We start from the raw sequence: 20,542 nt of genomic DNA on the forward strand, positions 1-20,542 counted from the left end.
TGTAATGGGTGGACCGTGCGGTCTGTCAACTGCGCCGAGACCAGAGGGCCCTAGTCAGCTATGGAAGTTATTAAGAAGAAAAAGAAACCTGTTTTTAATATTGTGAGAGTTAGGAAGAATTCTCAGAAATTTGCTAATTCCTCTACCTTGGAGACCCCGAATCCCTTAGGACTTTTTCATTTTTAACCTGGAGAGAGTGAGACCCTTTTTCCTACTCATGTATTTTTCTGTGGTTTGATCTGTTTCTTTTGGTTGTGGAGTTTGACAAACTCCATAGGCACCATCTTTTTACATGGTGTCAAACAGCACCTTCAGTGAAGTGGCACAGGGAAGTCTTTCAGATTTCCAAAAGGTTTAAATACCTTTCTCTTGAATAAACTTCTGTTTCCAAGAGCAGTGAAGTGAAATTGACTTTACTTTAATTTGTAACTTTCTAGACCCAGCACACAATAGGGTGCTGGAGGGGCTACTTAGTATCCCCTTTGTCTAGTTTCTCATGTAACATTTTTGTGTTACCCTTTCCACGATGAATGGCTGGTGGCAGTAGTTTACTTTTAACTACCGTGGTGTCTTTACCGCAGGCTGCGTTCGCAGCTGCAGTGAAGCACCCAAGGGTGGCATTTTTGTCAAAATGGCCCTGGTCGTCTTTTATCGCTATTTCTTCATAGAAAGGTCCTTCTTGAGATTTACTCTGCGCGCCAAACCAGGCTTGATCCCTTTGTTTGTTTTGTCTTTGGTGGGATTCACGAATGAAGCACGCCTCTGGCTCCAGTATGTTTGGCAAGGGCAGGAAGTGAGGGAGGTGCCCGAAACTCCCTGTGCTTAATCCCCTTGGTTTAAGGAATGCACCCAAAGGTGATTTGCCGGCTGGCTGTCCAGCAAGGATCGACACCTTGCTGTTTGACTGGCAGCTAGGCTAGAATGAATTGGAGAAACCTGCATAAAAAAGGCGAGGCTTTTTGGCTTGGAAGGTCGAGTCGACCCACTCGAAGAAGGAATCCGAAGAACTTGGAAGAGACGACTGCTACAACTCCTGGACCGTTTGTTTGCCCGGTGAAGCCCTGCTGCTGTGCTGAAACTCCGATTTCGCCTCCACTAGAGAAGCCCTGCAATGACGACTTCTCCCCTTGAGTAGGTTGGACCAATCAACTCCAAAGTAAGCCCGTCCGGACATCTCTCGAAGGTTGTTTTTCCATTGCTGCTGCTGCTGGAACCGAAGAGCCCGGGAGAGGAACACCAGATTTTAAGTTGGCCAAGAGCTCCAGGAAGATCCTCCGGACTCCCAGGAAGCAGGACTGACCGAGCCTGTGCCAGGTCAACAGAGTGCTGGACCCCAGATGCAAGGAATGCCCATCTCCGCAGCCAGGAACCGCAGTGGTGCTATTCGCAAGGAGCTGAAACCGCGAAGTGCCACTGATTTGAAGATTGCCGGTTGCAGTCTCTGACTGTCCCATTGCAGTGCAGGAGTCCTCCAGACGTCCTCCCTCTTGTCCCCACGACTGAGGCCCAAGAACACCGGATCTGCAGAGCTGCCCAGGAACAGAAGTCAGCTCCACCTTTTTCTTCTAACCAAAGGTACTGTATAGTCTAAGAGAACTTACCTCTTGACATGTAGCCTTATTTGATCTCAGTTGAGGCTTGCCTTGGTTGCTTTTGTAGATTTGCTACATTAGTGATCAAGCACCCCCTTTATCTCTCCCATAGGAGCATATATTATTCCGCCACAGTGTAGTCACACAGTATATGAATGCATTGAAGGGGGCTTGTCATCCGAGGCACCAAACATCGCAACTATAAGGGCGTTCCAGGCCTCTATATTGTCTGAGGTCTCACGTGATCCCCTTTGCAGACCTCTATACCATTCTGTCGTCTCAGCCGCAGACCACTGAATAACCTGGCAGTGCCACATCACATGCACAAGATTTGCCTCCCAAAACCGCCGGATAGCCTGGTAGTGCCACATCATATGCACAAGGTTTGCCTCCCAAAACAGCTGGATAACCTGGCAGTGCCACATCATATGCAAAAGATTTACCTCCAAAAACCGCTGGATAACCTGGCAGTGCCACATCATATGCATATGATTTGCCTCCCAAAACCGCTGGGTAACGTGGAAGTGGCACATTATATGCATAAGATTTGCGCCTCAAAACTGCTGGATAATGTGGCAGTGCCACATCCTATGCAGAAGATGTGCCTCCCAAAACCGCTGCATAACCTGGCAGTGCACATCATATGCATAAGATTTGCCTCCCGAGACTGCTGGATAACATGGCAGTGCCACATCATATGCATAAGATTTGCCTCGTTTGAACTACACCTTGGGCATGTATGTGATCCCTGTTTAGTGAATTCCATCTTTCTATGTGCCCTCATGTACATTCAATTGCAACAATCTGTGTCTGGCGTTCCTAGAGACCTTCGTATATACCATAGCATGCTCCCATTCCCGATCTTCAATAGTTCTGTGCAAATCTGTTTCCCATAGCTGTTTCACCCACAGCGGTTTACCACTAATGACTGTCAATAGGCCATTATAAATTCTCAACGCTTGTTTCCAACCATCTTCTAACTCGTACATCAGCTCCAGCACATTAAATTATACAGGATCTGTAGGTACATCCTGCCATTTCTCCTTAAAGGTCACTGTCGGTCTCATATACAGCAGAAATTGCCCCACTCGCAACCCATGCTCCTTCGCTGCCTTTGGGGAATCCATTAGCACACCATGATTAAAGGCATTGCTACATGTGGCTGATCACATGGCTTCACAGGCCCTTTTGCTGCGTATATCTCCTCTGTTCCTATGTATGTGCGCCATCCAAGGCACTTGCAGGCAAATAAGGGTCTTGAATTCAAGCAGCTTTAGCGTTCTGTCCCAAAGTTCCCTACCCAGCTGCAGTAGAGTCGGGGTGCATGGCAGACAGCTCTCAGTAATCCACAATGTCTCTTTCAGCACAATCGGCATGATGGCCCTTGGCATCAATTAAGCATCCAAAGTCATTTTATCAGACAGCCACCATTTGGGCTGCCAGAAGCACGGATATAATGTTAGGAAGTTGATGGAGGTTCTTTCATCCAAGTGGTCAAAAGCATAAAGGACAAACTTCTAGGTCAGGAGTAAAAAGGACTGTTCTTTACACCAAGGTCTTATATGGAGTCGCGTGTTGGTCCCGAGACACACCCCTCAGGATTTCCAGGACTGAAGGCGGGTGTTACCAGGGATTATGTTGTACATTGAATAGTGGTGTTAAAGAGGGAGACCTGGGTTGAACAGTTTTCTTAGGGCAGCCTAGGGTGGGGAGGGGGCTAGGAGAGCAGACCTGGCCTTTGAAACTAGATGGGGAGCTAGAATGGAAGGTTTGACTTCATTTAGATATTGAAGAGGTCAGGGTGGGGGACCGTGACATTGAAATGTAAAAGGGAGTGGTTGAATGATGAGGGGTCAATGGAGATGACGGAAGACCTGATGGAGCATAAGAGGCAGATGTGCTTCAGGGAGTCATGAATCAGGATTTGTTGCCTGGTGGTGAAGGTGTTGGTGCGTGGAGGACAGAACAGAATGCCTTGATGCAAAGGGAGTTGAGGAGCAGGTCCAAGTCAGGGAAGGAGGAGTTGCAGGGTCCAGGAGGCCTCTTGACAAGAGGATTGCGAGACACGAGGGAGCAAGGCGTTGCGCAGCATTGCATTGAAAGGTGAGATTGTGAAAGTCGGGAGGAAGAGGGCGAAAAGGGTTGGCCTTGTTGAAGCCAAATCCCTCTGCTGTGCCTCACAGGTCATGGAGAGTATGAGAAGGTAACAGTGTCTGCAGGAAGGGCAGCGTGTGTGGGTGTGTCAGGGCACATATCCACATCTCCATAATGATGCCTAGTGCAGTGATGGGAGTAAGAGGATGTCCTACTGAGATGAGCATGAAATACCCATGTCCAGGGTAGGGTCAGTAGTGTGTATAGGTGGGGATTAGAGCAGGACTTGATGGGTGTGAGAACTGAAGGATTCTCCCTAGCTAGTTCCCAGAGATCTGTCATCCAGGTGGCCAGGACATGGCCGTTGCTATTGGATCCAGTTCCTGGGGGTGGTTCAGTGAGGGAGGATCACCTGGCATAAGAGCTGACCTAGCTACTATCCGGGCACTAGGCTGCCTGTGAAGATCTGGCTACTTCCGGACACTAGGCTGCCGGTGATGATCTGGCTACTTCCAGGCACTTGGTTGCCTGTGATGACCTGGCATCTTCCGGGCACTAGGCCCTGTGATGATCTGGCTCCTACTGGGCACTAGGCTGCTGGTGATGATCTGACTGCTACCGGGCACTTGGTTGCCTGTGATGACCTGGCATCTTCCGGGCACTAGGCCCTGTGATGATCTGGCTCCTGCTGGGCACTAGGCTGCCAGTGATAATCTGGCTCCTGCTGGGCACTAGGCTGCCAGTGATAATCTGGCTACTACCGGGCACTAGGCTGCCTCTGGTGACCTGGCTACTCCCGGCACTAGGCTGCCTCTGGTGACCTGGCTACTCCCGGCACTAGGCTGCCTCTGATGATTTGTCTACTTCTGGACACTAGGCCGCCTGTGATAATCTGGCTACTTCCAGTCACTAGGCTGCCTGTGATGACCTGGCTACATCCAGACATTAGGATTCCTGTGATGACCTGGCTACATCCGGGCACTAGGCTGCCTGTGATGACCTGGCTACATCCGGGCACTAGGCTGCCTGTGAGGACTTGGCTACTGCCAGACACCTTATCTTTTAACAATGACCGTAAAAGGCATTGCATTAGGCTGCCTTTGTGTTCTTCTGTGTGGTGTGTCAACCCCTCCTGGGGAGTATGGTATCTCCCAAGGCTTGAGTGATGGTCACATGGTGGTGACCATGTGACCTACTTAATAAAAGGGACTAGCCAGTTACGGCTAATCAGTCGATGTTATCCTGACCCCTTACCTGCTGCATTTGTCCTGGGTGCAGTGCGAGGCTGGCCATGTGCAGTAAGCAGAGGGCATGCTTGCGTAGAGCCCTGAGCCTGGACAGAGCCCCTGCCGGGCACCTCTATCTGCAGGCTCCGAGTCCCTTCTGGGTACCTCTGGCACTGCTTGGCTTGGTTGCTCCCAGGCCACTGGTAGGGTCTGTGTGATCATGGCCCTTGCAGGGTGACCCGTGCCCCAATGTTCGGTGGGTTCCCCCACCGCTGCCCGAGCCGGCTTATGTTCCCGTGAGCCAGCCTGCAGCACTGAGGTCCATGTGTATGCCGGGTGCCCCCCGCGAGAGATGGACTGGCCTGCATGACTGCTGGGCCAGCCGCAACATTCTGCTTTACTAACAGTCTGGTGTGTCTTTTCCACATTTTCTCTTTATTTTCACTTTTTATTGTATTTATCTTCTTTCAGCTGCTGAAACTCTGTTCTCTTGGTACTTTCTTTTCGCATTTTTGTTTTTTTTAATTGTTTTTGTAGAACACCTTTGGCCCCCCACTTTCTCCACCTCTTGGGGTTAGATTCACACTTTATTGCCTGTTTAAAAATAAAACCACTCTGTGTAGGGTACACGAAACTGGAGGAAACGGAAGAAAAAGATGGGGAAAGTGGTGGTGTGAGGGGGAGTGCGAAGGAGGGCTTATAAGAGAATTGCTGAAAGGTTGTAGGGAGATGGAGATGGAGAGGACGGGATGGAAGGAAACACTGTAGGGAAGAGTGAAATAGATATTGGGTTCTCTAGAAACATGGTAACCAGCCCTCATTTTGGGTCTGGTCTCACAGATTCAAAATCCATTGCTCAACAATATCGAGCTTGAATAGGGGCTGGCATGTTTCCTCTTCATTCAGTGAAGCCTAGTCTTTGTTTTTGACCGTACAAGATCACCTGCTGGTATTTTACTGAGAATGAATAACACTTGTGCAAACACCCAGAGCCTGACATACTAAGTGTCTGGATGCTGGAAATAATATGTTTCTTTTCTTTATATGGCAGGCACCACAATTACTGATTCTCAGGAGTCGTTCCTCATAAAGGGAGAGGAAGACCTTCACCTGATCCACCCTCCAGTCTCAGAAGGAAGAGGGAGAAGGAAAGAGCCCCCCAACGCAGGTGACGGTATGGTATCTGCTCTACTCAAACTACCCCTCCAGTATCCGAAACAAGACTACATACTGTTCTTAACCAATCATTTTAAAATTCTTGCAACATTAGATGTATGCCTGGAAAGTGTTTCTCCATTGTGCCCTTTTACTTAATTAAGGAATCATTTACAAGGCTTGGTTGTGGCCTCTTGTTTGAGGGCAGCAACACTTTTCCTGCATGCTCAGAGAAAGAACTATGCTGTATTTCAAGGTCTATGGCCTTTGTGCAAATGTTATCCTAGACTATGCCTCGGATGATTTCTACCATGAACAAATGCACTATATCGTAAAAGTAATGACGATCGACAAGAAAAATAAAAAATCAAACTTTAGAGCATTATATGCTGAAACCTCAAAGCTATACATTTCTGTGCTGTTCGAGAGCTCCCAAATGTTTTATTTTGCAGTCTGCAGGCCACTTGGGAAAGTCCCCCTGCACAAACAAAGTGTTGTGTGTGGGCCGATATGCTGACAAAGTTTGCTTCAGACTGGCGGCCTAGAGAGTGCAAATGGGGGAGCAGGTACGTGGGACTGCAGAGGTAGTAGTGGTTGGCGCAAGGTTGCTTTGAGGGGGGTGAACTGGCATGCAGTGGGAGTGTAGGGTGCAGGGAGGCACCCCCTGAAAATTCCACCCCAGCAGATCTCAACCCTGCGGGGAGCAGCCTTCTAATGGCAGACTTCTGCAACACTGCTCTTCTACCAACGGCATTTGGACATAGATCTGCTGTTTCATTTTGGCAAGAATGTTTGAGATTGCAAACTGCAAAGGGTTAAACACAAAATATTCACAGTTAAAATATTTCATTGCTTGATGAGGATGATTTTGGGTGAAACAAGTAATCTTTACTTCCTAGAACACAGAACGTTTGTTAACTCGCTCTTTGTGGTTTGTTTGAGGACAGATGAAGACCCGGCTGCATTTTCCGTTGGTCACGGTGGAAAGAAGGTGGGGAGAAGCATCTGGGACCCAGAGACGGGTGAGTTACCAACGGCCCTATGAACTTCTTTGTGAGAAAGCCGGTTTCCCTTTCACCTAAAGGTGAATCTGGTCCTGGATGGAGTCATTGCTGGTCTCGCTCAGTTGCCTGACCCCTTCTCACCATGGTGAGGGACCTCCTGGTTTATTGACGTTCTTAAGTTGGCCTGTCACGTCTCACCATGTTACAGAACCAAGTTATTTTGTCTGTTGCCTGCGTTCGGTTGCACAGTTGGTTATCACTTCTCATCTTTCTCTAGACTACTCCATGTCTCAGACCTGATGGTTATCTTTCCTCATTTGGGGAAGGTTTAAAGACTCACAAAGCACCTTCCCGTTTGCACCTTTTGAAGGTCTGATACATTCATAAAGCATTCTCCAGGTGTGCACCTTTACCAAGCATTCTTCAGGTGGGTACATTTACCAAGCCTTCTCCAGATTTCCCCCTTACCAAGACTCCTCCAGGTCCCCACCTTACCAAGCCTTCTCCAGGTTTTCCGCCTTACCAAGCCTTCTCCAGGTTTTCCGCCTTACCAAGCATTATCCAGGTTCCCCTTCTTACCAAGTCTTCTCTGGGTTCCCCTTCTTACCAAGTCTTCTCTGGGTTCCCCTTCTTACCAAGTCTTCTCTGGGTTCCCCTTCTTACCAAGTCTTATCTGGTTCCCCCCCTTACCAAGTCTTATCTGGTTCCCCCCCCTTACCAAGCCTTCTCTGGGTTTCCCCCCTTACCAAGCCTTCTCTGGGTTTCCCCCCTTACCAAGCCTTCTCTGGGTTTCCCCCCTTACCAAGCCTTCTCTGGGTTTCCCCCCCTTACCAAGCCTTCTCTGGGTTTCCCCCCCTTACCAAGCCCTCTCTGGGTTTCCCCCCTTAATAAGCCCTCTCTGGGTTTCCCCCCTTAATAAGCCCTCTCTGGGTTTCCCCCCTTAATAAGCCCTCTCTGGGTTTCCCCCCCTTAATAGTTTCCCCCCCTTAATAAGCCCTCTCTGGGTTTCCCCCCCTTAATAAGCCCTCTCTGGGTTCCCCCCCTTAATAAGCCCTCTCTGGGTTTCCCCCCCTTAATAAGCCCTCTCTGGGTTTCCCCCCTTAATAAGCCCTCTCTGGGTTTCCCCCCTTAATAAGCTCTCTCTGGGTTTCCCCCCTTAATAAGCCCTCTCTGGGTTTCCCCCCATAATAAGCCCTCTCTGGGTTTCCCCCCATAATAAGCCCTCTCTGGGTTTCACCCCATAATAAGCCTTCTCCGGGCCCCCCCCCCCTTACCAAGCCTTCTCTGGGCTTCCCCCCTCACCAAGCATTATCCAGGTTTCCCCCTTACCAAGCATTCTCCAGGTTGGATCCGATTTATAAAACATTCTCAGATTTCCCCGTTACCAAGCATTCTCCAGATCACCCCCCCCCCCTTACCAAGCATTCCCCAGGTTGGATTCCATTTATAAAGTGTTCTCCAGGTTTCCCCACTTACCAAGTATTCTCCAGGTTTCCGCACTTACCAAGCATTCTCCAGAGATATTAAACGAAAACCTTGCATCTACCAGCCTGCATGTGTGAAAAAGCCAAATTCGGCAGTGTAATAAAAAAACGCAATCCCAAACTGTCGACATGAAGGGAATTCAGGGTTGGCGCGGGTGTCCCACAGCTTCTTTAAAAAAGAAAAGTGGGGGACGAAGAAGGATATTCTGGAGAAAAAAAACAGACCCTGCAGCAGAAGTACCGCCCCTCAAAGGGGAGGCGGAACTCGCATCACAGGGTCAGAGCTGTGGTCGTCCAGATGAAACAAAGTTAAGTGAGGAGCGGGAGGTACGTTTTTAAGGGTAGTGGGGCTGGGGGTTAGCGGGCGGGGGGGTCATGTACATGATTTTGTTCGTATACAAAATAATCACATACATCCTTCTCCAGATGTCCCCCTTACCAAGCATTCTTCAGGTCGCATCCCAATTATAAAGCACCCTCCAGGTTTGATATCTTTAACAAGCATTCTCCAGGTTTGATGCCCCAAGGAGGTACCCTCCAGGTGTAATAGCCTAATGAAGCTTGTCCAGGTTTTATGCCTTAATGATGCACCCTCACCCTCCAGATTTGATGCCCCAAGGAGGTACCCTCCAGGTGTAATAGCCTAATGAAGCTTGTCCAGGTTTTATGCCTTAATGATGCACCCTCACCCTCCAGGTCTGGTGGCCCTAAGGAGGCGCCCTCCAGGTCTGGTGGCCCTAAGGAGGCGCCCTCCAGGTCTGGTGGCCCTAAGGAGGCGCCCTCCAGGTCTGGTGGCCCTAAGGAGGCGCCCTCCAGGTCTGGTGGCCCTAAGGAGGCGCCCTCCAGATCTGATGGCCCTAAGGAGGCGCCCTCCAGATCTGATGGCCCTAAGGAGGCGCCCTCCAGATCTGATGGCCCTAAGGAGGCGCCCTCCAGGTTTGTTAGCTTTCTAAATATCCCTCCAGCATTGTTAGTTTTATATAGCTACTCTGGGTTTGTTAGCTTATAAAGCACTGTTCTGGTTTGATACATGTATAAAGCACCCTACCTCTTTGCAGTGTTTTCAGTTCACTGTCTGACCATGCACAGGGGAGGATGTTAAGCAGTTCCTGATAAGGTCTGTGACAAAGTCCCCTTCCTGACCCTGTGCATGGGACGTGGGTCCCCAAGGAGGGCTGGGTGACGCCACCATCTCCATAATGGGTGGCCAGGGCACCCCTTGCAATTCCCACCACGCCAGAAACATGAGGCAGGGGATCACACAATGAAAGACAAGGAGACATTGACCCCTTGTGACTCGCCACTGCCCCGCAGGTCTCATCAGATCACGCCTATTTCCCTCATGTGAAAGACCCCTGAGGGAAAACTGTCAAGCAGAATGAACCAGCCCGTGTGCCATGGTAACACAAAGGAACCCTCGCCAATCTCTCAGGCATTACATCACCAAATTACAGACAGAGGTGTGAGAACTTAAAGAAGCAAGTCTTCACACCTGAACACTCTTTTACGTTCCACCACTCATGAATGTGAAAAACCCTGTGTGCAAATTATGCTTATTCAAGATGACAACCCATGCTTTTTTTGACACCTTTATTTAATGGAAATTACAGGGAAAACCATGCTTTTTCGGCACAAAAATGCTTACCAAACTCTTTAACGTTGATTTGCATAGCAGAGAACGAGTGCCCTTGACAATGGGTGTGAGGATGTGGCTAGAAGACCAGATGATGCAGAGGTTGTCGAAACATGAACCAGGGACAAGGACAGTAGAGCATGATATAGGAACAGGATGGTGAAAGAAATGCTAAGTTTTAGGTTGAAGACGTATGATATGATGGTTTATTTATAGAGCATCTATACACAATGCGTTTCAAAGCGCTTCATGTCAAGGGAGGGAACAAGGGGAAAATACAAAACATTCTTACAGGCCATGAACAAAAGAATGAAATAGCTATGATACTCAGCCTAGAGACATTTCAGATAGAGCAGCTGCTAAGACACAGAAGGGAGGGAATGGAAACAGACAGGCGACTACCGTACTAGGCCTGACAACATTTCTGGTAGATTATTACTGTAGAATTACACGAGGGGAGGGAGTGGGGAGGCGAAAGGGAGAAGAACAAAACAAGCAACTATCATACTAGGCCTAACGACATTTCAGATCGTGATGGAGGTGCTAGGGGGGGAAACAAGGAAGGAGGGGAGAAGTAAAACAATGGTTACTATCATACTAGGTCCTGCGACCATTCAGATAGAGTAAGTGCATAGGGAAAAGTAAGAGGGGAGAAGGGAGAGGAGAGGAGAAGAGAAGCAGAAGGGAGAGTGAATACAGTTGCAGGGGTCCGTGAAATGCACAGTTGCAAGGGAACACAAAATATAGGCAGGATTCACAGTGACGGTGGGCACAGCATGATTCAGGGCCAACCTGGGCGCAATCTAGGGAGGTCCGGCATGAAGGTTGTGATGGGTGAGGCACCAATGTCAACGGGTGAGGGGTAAGTGCTGTGGGGTTGTGGTAGAGAGGTAGTGATAGTGGAGAACAGGGCGATGTGGTGGCGTAGAATGCCGGAAGAAGGGAGCAAAGCGAGGGAGAGTGGAAATGAGAGGGAGCATAAGGGGCACAAGAGATGGCAAGGAGGTGAGACGAGGATGATGATAGGGAGCGAGGGGGATTAGGGAGTGATCTCGCCGATAGGTAGGGTGAGCCATGTCTGTGTATAGTTTTGAAGATGATGGGAATGAGTTTATACCTTGTCCTCTGTCTCATAGATAACCAGTATAACTGACGACGGGTTGGGGAGGTGGAGGTGAAGCGAGGAACGCTGAAGAGTGTATGGACAGCAAAGTTGAGGACTTTGTTGAGAAGTGAAAAAGCGTAGTTGGGAAGGCCATAGAGGAGACTGGCACAGTAGTCCGATTGAGAGAGTACTAAAGAGGAGTTTGGGTGCTTAGCCTTGTTGAAAGGGAGAAGTTGTCTTATTTTTCTGATATTGAGTCTGATTGCAGTGGCATATTTGGAGGTGAAGAGCGAGAAGTTGTGAGATGGGTCGAAGATGACATCAAGGTTGCATGCAGAAGCAGAGGAGAGAAGAATAGAAGGGAAGAGGAAGGGAGAGCCTGTTTGGTTGGGGAGTAGAGCAGTTCACTCTTAGTGGAGTTGAGCATGAATGAGGGAGATGCCATCCAGTATTTGATGGCAGAGAGACAGTTCATCATTTTTGACTGTAGCTTGTCAGATAAGGAGGTAACGGAGAAGATCTTGGTGACATCAGCACAGAGTTGCTTGGAGAAGCCAGGGGAGGAGATCAAGGTGCCAAGTGCAGAGGTATAGAGAGTGAAGAGAAGTAGATCTAGGGCTGACCCTTGGGGAACACCAACAGTAAGGGGGTAAGTGGGGAAGTAAGGCTGTTCAGGACACCTTGAAGTGTCTGGAGGGGAGATAAGAAGCAAAGCGAGGGTCTTGTCCATGATGCCTTGGTGAGATGGCGTTGAGAGAAGGTCAGAATGGTGGATGGAATTGCGGGCAGCAGCGAGGTCGGGAAGAAAAAGAATAGGTGAACGGTTCGCATGACGAGCAGAAGAGATGCCGTTGCTGACATAGAGGAGTGCAGAGGTCGGAAGCCAGATTGCAGAGGATCTCGGAGGTTGTGTGTGTCGGGAAACTCGGTGAGTCCGTTGAAAATCTCACACTATGATTTTGGAATAGTGACGTAGAAGAAAGATGGGACGGAAGTCGACAGGACAGTCAGGATCCATGCCAGGTTTCTTGAGGATAGGGACGACAGTAGCCGACTTGTAGGATGATGCAAAAGTGGCATCGTCCCGAGAGGAGTTAAGAGGGGGAAGTAAGATATGGAGCAACATTAGGAGCTGAGAGTTTCACTGTGTTGTGGATAGAGGGCTATGGGGGCACATGGAGGGTTATCCCTAAGGAGAAGGTCAAGAATGTCATCGGGGTTAGTGGTGGCAAAGCAAGACAATGTCGCGGGGGGGGGGGAAGAGGGGTAGAGGTGGTGGAGAAAAGTGAGCAGGTGTCTCAAAGTGATTAGCTTTGGGTTACCCTTTACAAACCCTCTCTGAGTAAAGTTGTTTGAGGAAGAGCCTGAGTCTGGACCGATGCTTGACTCAGTCACTTCACACTACGGCTCTTGATTGATTTATTTTTATGAAGAATAAATGTTCCTTTCCAATTTGACAGCTTGTAAAATGACCCTAGTTTATATTCCTGCTTTGTGATAAATATGGACTGTGCAACATTTCTTCTAATTGCCAGCTCCTGATCCCTTTCAGTAGGCAAGTTCAAGAGTTCAGACATGCCACAGGTGCAGCTCTGGTGGCTAGGACCCAAGGGATGACCGCGCAATAGAGTACCACCACTCCCCCTGACGGTTACACAAGTAAACCCAAATCAGCCAAAATCCTAAAAGTGAAAAGAAATGCAGTCTGTGTTTTACCCTCATTGTGTGGACAGGCATCCCATCTTGATCACCCTGTTACTGTACCTTTATTTCTAGAGGTCATCAGTACAATATCCCCATCTTTATAAGTGGAGAGCTCAGCCCCTCGCCTATGAAATCTGTTTTTTCATTTCTGTGCTCTTCTCGCCTGGATGTTCTTTTTTTCATCTGTAAACCAGTCTTATTTTGCCAGACGGAGATGCTGTTTTCACCGTAAGACCCGAAGCTGGTCGCCTGTTACTGGCCATGTCCTCATGGTTAATGCCTGGCCCGTTTCTGAGATTTTGGATTCCAGCGTCCGTGCTTTTTAGTAGCGAGCCGTTTTGCTGCCATCAAGTTCATAAAAAAGAGAATTCTTCAGATCATCTCTTCTATAGGCCCCAGTAAATTAATGTATTACTCACCATATGCGCTTCTTCAAAGGATCTTCCAGGGGATAGGAGCTGCCCACACAGAATGCTCTCCCTTAACACTGGGAACCGGCAGCTCAGCTGAGCCAGGAAGAGGCATCGCAGTGTCCTGGAAACTATGCAAAACCCCACCAAGCTCAGCATTCTATCGAACATCCATCCCCACTAGCACTGCATGCTTCTTATGCCATAAGCAGGGCAGGAGCTGTTCAAGTCTTATTGGTGAAGGGCAAATGTGAAAGAGAAAAGAAATGCAGGAATATTCAGGCACAGGCTGGTGTGCAGCGAGCAAGAGTGCCAGGGATGGAGCTCTTGCTTCAGAAGCTCTGTGCATTAGTTGTGATTTCTGATTCCAGCTGCAGGAATTTCTCGCGGTCAGATTATTTCTTAGACTGTGGGTGCCACATCGGCTCATAACATAGCCAAGGGTGCTAATAGCCAGAGCTTCTAATGCTAAAAGGAATGAATCAGCCTTTTATCTATCCTATTTTTATAAAATGATTACCATTAATATTGGTAGTATTAAAACCTACTTATAGTGCTTAGAAGTGGGAAGAACCCATCCTGAATAGCATTAATTTTTCTGTAATTTGATGGTCATATTCATTCTTCTGATCTTGCAGAAGATTGTGTGTCATTCCCTGTGTGTTAATATTAGTGTGTACTTATTACTTTGGTTCACCCTATGCCTATCACACTGCCTGTGATGTGCCTGTCACCGACCATGTGTGTGCCTGCCACTACACGTCTTCGTCCCAGTGTGCATGATTGTGGCTCTGTGTATGTGCTTGTGCATCACTGTGTGTGGTTCCTGCATGCATCTGTGACGGTGCCTGTTTGCGTCTGTGTATGTACCTATCATAGAGGCGTGTGTCTGGCATTGGCTGTGTCCTTTTCTGTGTGTGACTGCCGTTTATTTGTACCTTACGTGTTTGTGTGTCACTAGATCTGTTCTACTTTGCATTTTTGTCTTTGACAACAATGTGAGTGCCACTCCACTGAGAGCGAACAACACCCAATAACCACCTGGCAGACGAGTCCACTCTGAATACAGTACCAACAGCGAGTGCACACCCTTGTTTCTGCTCAGGTGGGCATCAACTGTGTGATGTGGCTGAAGGCACAACATCTTTGCTCTCATGTGGATCCTTCACTCTGATGGATTAGCATTGGGAAAGCTTAACAAGAGCTCCCACAAAGTAATGTATTCAACAGCTAACATTTCTATTAGCTTGGCGGTAGTTTTATTATAATATACACTAGTGTTAACATGCTATTAATATTGTCATTTTAATGATACCATGAAATGTATTTAGTATGTGGCTTCTTTTATTTCCTGTTTATGTATTTTGGTATTGCTAAAGGTTCATATTATTGAACCAATGCACAAATAAGAAATAAAAAAAAAGCATCTTTTACATCCAGGGAGCATTGTGTGTGCCATAGGTCAACATGCCTTCCTGTCACATGTAATATTGCCACAGCCTGAAACTTCCCTTTTTAAATGATTTAGATTGATAGAATATTTCATTGGGCCACTGTAGGAGCCGTTCTGAACTAAAGTTCAGGTTAAAATGTGGGTCATACTTCCTCATCTATGTCACTCATGATCTGTGGCATGTTTGTCACTGTGTAGACCTGTAAGCGTGCTTTATTGTACCACTGTGGGGTCATGTGTGTATCACTGTTTCTTTCTTCCCCTCTCTTGGGAGCTGTGTCTTGCACCCTATAATCGCACTGTGTGCTTTACCACGGTGTGAGAAAGCAACATGTGTGTGCTGCCTCCAGGGTCTTGACATAACAATGTGTAGATGAATACATGAACTCTCAGTGGTCTAATGTATTTTTCATGCCAAGTGGAACTGCAGTGGCATGATGTATGTGGGGACAGAGCCAGGTGTTCTTCAAAATAAGAATAGGGTCTGAGCCGAGTCAGGGTGTAGAAAACGCATGAGAAATGGGGGTGCGTACTTAAGAGGGGACTGCTGAAAATAAAAACCTTGAACTAAGGGCTGTGCCTTCCTCAGCCCATGCACCCCCAACCCCAGGCTTCAATCTAGAGATCTGTAACCCCTACCATCGAAAGGTTCTCTCTACCTTGTAATGATGTCCTAAAGGCAAGCGGTTTCTCTCTCTACTCCCTCTCCGATTAATCTAGGTAGTACCTGAACCATTGTAGTGTAACCTAAGGATTGGTGCTTTTCAGATACTCCCGCGCCCTGGTATTCCTCTCCAAATGTCTGTCTCTCCCTTTCCTGCTCCTGTTCTCCTTCCTACTACTCCACCCACCTTCTCTCCCTCACACTGCCTATTCTATCCTTCTGATATAGTCCTCTCTACTGCCCACCTCCACCCTCCAATCGTACCCTCTACTGCTCTTCCCACTTCTACTCCACCCACATCTATCCTCTCTCCCTCACACTCACTATTCTATCCCTCCAATGTATTCCTCTATTGCCTACCTCCACCCTCCAATCAAACCCTCTTCTGCTCTTCCCACTTCTACTCCACCAACCATCTATCCTCTCTCCCTCACACTCGCTATTCTATCCCTCCAATGTATTCCTCTCTATTGCCTACCTCCACCCTCCAATCAAACCCTCTTCTGCTCTTCCCACTTCTACTCCACCAACCTTCTATCCTCTCTCCCTCACACTCACTATTCTATCCCTCCAATGTATTCCTCTCTATTGCCTACCTCCACCCTCCAATCAAACCCTCTTCTGCTCTTCCCACTTCTACTCCACCAACCATCTATCCTCTCTCACACTCGCTATTCTATCCCTCCAATATATCCCTCTGTACTGCCTACCTCCACCCTCCAATCGTACCCTCTACTACTCACCCCATGACTACTCCACCCACCATCTCTCCCTCACACTACCTATTCTATCCCTCGATATATCCCTCTGTACTGCCTACCTCCACCCTCCAATCATACCTTCCACTACTACTCACCCACCATCTCTCGTCTCTCCCTCACACTCCCTATTCCATCCCTCAGATATATTCCTCCCTACTGCCTACCTCCACCCACTCTCTCTACTAATCTCCCCACTACTACTCCTCTCCCCTCTGCACCCTACCACTACTCTCCACTCTCACCTTCTCCCAGAGTAACTCTCCTTTCACTCTTCCAGTCCCCTTCTGATTGACTCCTTACTCTATTACTTTCACTTACACACCTTGCATGCACACTCAAACCAAAGTACCACTTTCTCACACCAACCAGTACACCTTGCACACTCAGCAATCATCCTCCATGCTCTTCTACACTGTTCTACCTACACTTTGTACCGATCACTTTACAAACATTGATCCAGTTCTGCTTTGTGACAATGAGGGGAGCTGACAAAGAACGGTGGGGAAGGGGATGTTGGGTTTATTTATACTCTGCACTGCTACCACCCAAGGCCAGTCTCCAGGCACTCATGTGACTCTGCAAGAGAGGAGGACTGGGATTGTTAGTGAGGATAGGTTCGGAACTGGCGTCTGTGAGCATTGCATTGCATGTGGGCGTTGGTTCGGGAGGCCCTGTCTGTTGTAACCATATGGGTAAGACTCAGTGCCACGGATGTGTCATGTGATGTTGGGGTGGATTGTGGTTGTGCGCACTGATTGGTTGTATCCATAAGGGTCCAGAGTCGCGGATGGCTGTTGGTCCATGACCATCTATTGTGTAGATGTTTATTTGTGGAGTTGATGGATTTATGACTATGTGCCGGGAGTTCCCTCTAGTTGTGCTTCCAGAATCTCGGAGAGATAGTAGGGTGTGAACATTCACTTGATTCTTGGTATGTTTGTGTATTGTGACTAGCCTATAGTCTAGTCTAGTGGCATTGGCAATTTTAGAGGAGCAGGAAGGGTAGATGGGTTAGTAAGTTGATCGGTTTGGTGGAGCATCTGGTCTGACTCTTTGTGTACCGCTTAATGGTATCTACCGACGTTCTTGGCTGTGGTCCGCTGGCCCATCTTGCCTCTTCTCTAGGTCAGGGCTGACTTCCCTGCGGGTGGTGGTGGCAGGTGGGTGGTTGTACCTAGTGTGCGTCTGGTTGTTTGTCCAGGTTAGTCGGGGCCTTTGGGTGAGGACCTGCTGTCCTGTTGGTTCCCAAAAATGTGTGCAGCAGGAATTCTAGATATAGTGGGGAAGGTGCTCTGGCGGGCAGCCCTAGTCATGGGTGGGTGGACAAGTTATGGTGGCCCTAGTTCCCTAATTGTGAGTGGCCCGGCTGTGGTGACGCTTGTTTTTTTTGTCTGAGTTTTTTTGGTGCAGGTTGGGTGTGGTGCTATGCTGTCAGTTGGTTGGGCGGCCTTATTTTCATAGCTCACTCTGTTGGGCATGGTTTGGGGTGGCCCGTGGGATGGGGTAGGTGTGGGGGTGGTGCAGTGTTCTGGTCCACTAAGATATTGCAACTGTTATCTGTGGCTGTGTCCCTTTGAGCTGACTATTGCCAACTGGAAGCCCTTCAGAGCCGTTATACTGTTTTCCTTCTGATGAACTTTAAAGGACACTCTATCATGGTTAAGGTGTAGAGTGATTCATATTTTGGCGCACTGATGATTTGTTCATTCATTTAATACACATGATTTTCTTAAGGCTGTGAGATGCTGTATTTAGAATATTTTGTCAGCGTCTCTCCTTAATCATTCCTTTATTTTGAGTCTATGTGTCAAATACTTTATATATTTGGTATACATTTTATATTTTATGGTATAGCAGCCATCATTTTAGTGAATAGCAAGTGGAAGCCATTTTATCCTCCTTTTTTTTTTTTTGTTTTTTTTTTGTTTTTTTTTTTTAACAAGAATTTTATTATTGGGAATATTACCTGGGAATAATGTTCAAAATTTATTTGTTTCTTGTTTTTTAATTTTATTTGCAAGTGTTTAGATTGGATTGGTATGTTTCCATATTAATAATATCATATGCGTGCACCTTAAAGTCCAAAATGCCTCCAGTATTATTACAAGATGGGTTGGTGTCGCTAGAAAAATTGCAGTATAAAGCGAAACTAAATATGGAGGCTGCAGTGAGAACTAAGTTGGGTGCACCATTGCCCCAGCAGTGGCTCACACTGCAGATATCTGGGACTTTTTGAAACCTTTAGCCGCCAAAACAAGTACTAATTCCCCCTATATATTAACCTTGGACGTTAGCCACATTTTGGTTGACACATCAACCCAGCTGATCTCTTTTGAAGATATGCCGGATGTTGAATGTTTAAATGGAGCTTTAAGAGTAGAAGGAGAATTGGTAGACCATACACAGCTGGAACGAAATGATTCTCTTGACAAGCCTTTGACAATTAAAAAACAAGGTAGTCGGAAAAAGATGATTTGGCAGACTCCATGAGAACACTTAATTTGTCTCCAAGTGCGGCTCAAGTTCATTTTGAGCAAACTGAAGATCTAATGGTGCAGCGAGCCGCAATAAGAGATTCAGACCAATGAAGCGGCTTTGTTGGCCCCAGAATCCGTGGATTTCTTGTCTCCACCCAACAGTCCTGATTATAAGTGTTTTTCACTTCCAGTTACAAATGCAGAAAATGTATCGCAACCGAATCCTGGCCTCTTGATAAATTCTGATGTGCGGGGAATAGGTCTCTCAGGCTCTCCGAATCTGTATTGAGAATGGTTGGACTTATCAGCGACCTCATTCATTTTCTTTGTATACCCTACACAGAGATGTTCGTTTGGCCAAGCGGCAGTGCGACTCTGATGCTAGAAGTAACTCCCGCGGCAATGAATGAGCTTCCGAACACTGAGCAAGTTTTATATGAGACTCCATATTATAAATATACAGATCAAACAAAGTTATTAAATAACTTTATAGCAAAACTGTCCTTGGTTCAACTGTCACTAGTAAAAATAACAAAACTCACCTGACTCGGAACCCTCTGAACCAGAGGTCATTACAATTAAGGACCAAAGGTTATCTACTGATTTAAATGACCCTTGTGATACGGCAGGTTCACCTAGGGAGGGGACTCAAATTCTTCAGGGTGATTATCCCCTAGAGCTTATTACATCAGTCCATGACTTACCGGTAATTGATGAAGAGTGGCTATCCCATATAGATTCTGATTAGGGTTTTACTATATTTAAAAAGGTGGGGAAAAAAAGTTCACAAGTAAAAAAATCTAAAAATGCAAGGCTTCAATCCAGACCACCTACAGAAGGATCACAGACATTTCTAAGAACATTAGCTCTCCCCCACCCCGCATAGTTTGTGGAGTAAGGGGGGGGGAGGGGTCAGACTCCAAAAGTGAAAAAAGGTAAAGGGCCAGAAGAAAAATTGACCTTGACATTAGAGGGGAGTCTCATCAAACGATGGGGGAGGACTTAGTGATTTTCCTCCCATTTCGGAGAAAATAACTTGATGAATTTAACAACCTATTCAGTGGAAGATTCAAGAGATGGTTATTTCCACTAGTCACCATGAATGCGAACCTAATGTATTGCTAGTAAATCAGTCAAGATTTGGAACCAGAAGGAACATCTTCAAAATAACAACTCTGCCCATTCATCCCTTTCCTTCTTAACTCTGGAATAGAAACAACCTCGGATTGATAGAACCAGAGGCACTAGGGGAAGAGATCAACAGGGAGGAAATCGCGAGTGGGAACAGACTAAAACAAATGGGAATTGTCCAGCATGGGGTCTGGCATGGATTCACATGCACATGAATATTCCCAGTCAGGCTGGGAATCCTTGGTAAAAGAAAAACATTTTCACTTTCACGTACAAACTGCCTTTTCGGGCTTCTCCCGCAGCTTAGCCGGGTTGGACAATTTCCTTTTCGAGGAGGAGCTTGATCGCTGGCTGGAAATTGAGGCGGATGGGGATGTCGATCGCGCCCTGTCCATCGCGGCACCTGCATGCACGGCGTCCTTGATGAAAACGGACTGGCAGTGCTTGGCCTTGTTTGGGCACCCACGGAAAAGATCACCACCAACGATGGGTTCTGGGTGCTCTTCCCCCCCCCCCCCCAAGGACATACCCTGGAGTTTCAGCACAGGTGTCTGCAGATCACTCTGGTGGCCCGGCAGGAGCAGCTCCTCCCTCTTGTAGGAGGTTTGATTTGATATTTTATTTCTATCGTGCTCGTACACAAGTGTTT

At 47.5% G+C, this 20,542-nt stretch overlaps 1 protein-coding gene across 3 annotated transcripts in view; it reads left to right on the top strand.

The window, feature by feature from the left end:
- Positions 1–20,542, top strand: part of LOC138489461 (zinc finger protein 551-like) — a 184,399-nt gene that overhangs the window by 79,762 nt on the left and 84,095 nt on the right. For 2 of the 3 annotated variants that reach the window (XM_069617182.1, XM_069617184.1), the window contains 2 exons: positions 5,964–6,086; positions 7,015–7,089. In XM_069617182.1, coding sequence (XP_069473283.1) covers positions 5,964–6,086; positions 7,015–7,089 — 198 coding nt within the window. The remainder of the gene's footprint in view (positions 1–5,963; positions 6,087–7,014; positions 7,090–20,542) is intronic. The other variant, XM_069617183.1, reaches the window with a different exon arrangement.

This window comes from Ambystoma mexicanum, chromosome 9, assembly GCF_040938575.1.
Source record: "Ambystoma mexicanum isolate Mex_15411 chromosome 9, UKY_AmexF1_1, whole genome shotgun sequence".
Lineage (NCBI taxonomy): Eukaryota > Metazoa > Chordata > Amphibia > Caudata > Ambystomatidae > Ambystoma > Ambystoma mexicanum.